At 66.9% G+C, this 2,345-nt stretch overlaps 1 protein-coding gene across 1 annotated transcript in view; it reads left to right on the forward strand.

Moving 5' to 3' along the window:
- PCSK1N (proprotein convertase subtilisin/kexin type 1 inhibitor) overlaps nt 1-1,286 on the forward strand; it is a 5,964-nt gene extending 4,678 nt beyond the window's left edge. The window contains exons 2-3 of the mRNA XM_044911789.1: nt 5-477; nt 919-1,286. Coding sequence (XP_044767724.1) covers nt 5-477; nt 919-1,114 — 669 coding nt within the window. The 3' untranslated portion in view covers nt 1,115-1,286. The remainder of the gene's footprint in view (nt 1-4; nt 478-918) is intronic.
- The last annotated feature ends 1,059 nt before the right edge of the window (nt 1,287-2,345 follow it).

A 2,345-nucleotide genomic window follows, 5' to 3' on the forward strand; every position in this document is an offset into this window, starting at 1 on the left:
GCAGGAGCCGCGCGGCCTGGGCGCAGCCTCGTCGCCCCTGGCTGAGGCTGGCGGCCCCCGCCGCTTCCGGCGAGCAGTGCCCCGGGGCGAGGCGGCGGGAGCCGTGCAGGAGCTGGCGCGGGCGCTGGCGCACCTGCTGGAGGCCGAGAGGCAGGAGCGGGCGCGGGCCGAGGCGCAGGAGGCCGAGGATCAGCAGGCGCGCGTCCTGGCGCAGCTGCTGCGCGCCTGGAGCACCCCCCGCACCAACGACCCCGCGCTCGGCCTGGAGGACGACCCCGACGCGCCCGCCGCGCAGCTGGCCCGCGCCCTGCTCCGCGCCCGCCTGGACCCCGCCGCCCTCGCGGCCCAGCTCGTCCCCGGCCCTGTCCCCGCCGCTGCGCTCAGACCCCGGCCCCCGGTCTACGACGACGGTCCCACCGGCCCAGAGGCCGAGGACGCCGGCGACGAGACGCCCGATGTGGACCCGGAGCTGCTGAGGTACCCCCGCAAGGGGTGGGCAGGGGGCGGCGCCTGCATCCCCGGGCTGTGGCGGGGGGGCGGGTAGGAGGGCGAGGAGCGGCGGGGGGGGGCCTGCCTCACAGCGTGCTGCCAACACCTAGGCCCTGGGATCCTAGGAGGGAGTGGGGACCGCCACCCTAGGTGTTAGGGTCAGAGGTGCTTGGCTGCGGAGACAGTGGGGAACGGGACTGCCGGTCCCGGGCGCGGGAGGGGGGGGCTCCGATGTCCGGTTGCTGGGGGAGGAGTGGGAGGCAGGGAAACCACAGTGTGTGCGCTGGGAGGCAGGGCCAACGGGAAAGCAGTGGGCTGGAGACGGCCGGGTCCCCGGGCGGTATGGGCTTGCAGGGCCGTCTGGGCCCTAGGGCAGCGGCGAGGACGCGCGGCACAGCCTCACTGCCTTCCTCTCGGGCTCTCCGGCAGGTACTTGTTGGGGCGAATCCTCGCGGGGAGCGCCGACCCCGAGGCTGTGGCTGCCCCGCGCCGCCTCCGCCGTGCTGCCGACCAGGATCTGGGCCCCGAGGTGCCCCCTGAGGGGGTGCTGGGGGCCCTGCTGCGGGTGAAGCGCCTGGAGACCCCCTCGCCCCAGGCGCCGGTGTGCCGCCTCCTGCCCCACTGAGCACCGCCCGCCCGGGTCCTGCGCACCCTCGGGCCCAGGACCACCCCACCCCAACACCCCGACTGCTCCCCGTCGGCACATCGAGAGCGGCTTACCCCGTCAGCCGCAGTTGCAGCCCTAGAACCCCGAGATCCCCGCCTTTGGCCCCACAATAAATGCGATCTGAAGCAGCTCTATGCTTGTCCAGAGTGGCAGTTTCTGGGGGGGGCTGGTGGGCTGAGTGGCGGTGGTGGCCCTTAGACAAAGGCAGAGGGGCCCCTGCCCTGGGTGGGCCCTTTAGAGCCCCCCTCCCCCACTCTGTGCCCCTCTTCTCACTGGGGGAGGCATGGGCCCCACCCCACAGGGCTCTGAGGACACTTTCAGGGCCTGCAGCAGCATTTTCCTGGGGTCCATCCTTCTGAGGACCAAGGGGTGGCTGTGAGGCCTGAGTGGTTTGAGCTGCGCCTCCGGCCGTGTCCACAGGCCCCCATGAGCCTTCCTGCCCCGGGGCCGGGGTGGGGGCGGTGGTAAGGGCTACCAGTGGGAAGAGAGGGGGTGGGCTGCAGGCCAGGGGGCGGTTGGCCTTCCCAACACACCCCTCCTTGCATGGGGCATGGGGCTCTGCGTGTGAGCAATTCAAACTTGGGCCTCCAGGTCATGAAGAAAGCGTACCTGTCAAGGCAGGGAGATAGGATGCACTGTTTGCGTTTGTTAGCTTCATCTGTAATGTTTAGACATTTAGTTATACGGTATGGAGGGGTGCTATCTGTATTCTCACCCCGACCTGAAGATACTGCGAGTTGTGGCGGGAGCTGGTTTATGCTCCGGCCTTCGCACCGGCTTTACTTCCCTGCACGGTTTTACTCAAATGTCACCTACTCAGTAAGGCTCTCCTTGACCTCCCTGTCACTCTATTCCTACCCTCGCTTTTAATACATAGCCTCATGTTACATCTGCGAGGGCAGGGATTTCTAAGGGTCTTGTTTACCTCTACATCCTTTGCACCCAAAGCAGGGCCTGGCACACAGCGGGCTCCCCCCATTTCTTGAATGAAAGAATTCTCACAACTCCAGGAACATTCTCCCCAGTTTCACTCCCACCCACGTAACACTTGGCACAGAGGCAGCTTTGAAACCTGAGAACACCGTTTATTTAATTTGGCACACAATCTCTTCGCTCGCCAGTTACCATGATGCCCATCACCAAACGAAAATCTCCCCAACAGAGGGATTCATCTATTCCCAGTACACCA

Source organism: Neomonachus schauinslandi, chromosome X, assembly GCF_002201575.2.
Source record: "Neomonachus schauinslandi chromosome X, ASM220157v2, whole genome shotgun sequence".
Lineage (NCBI taxonomy): Eukaryota > Metazoa > Chordata > Mammalia > Carnivora > Phocidae > Neomonachus > Neomonachus schauinslandi.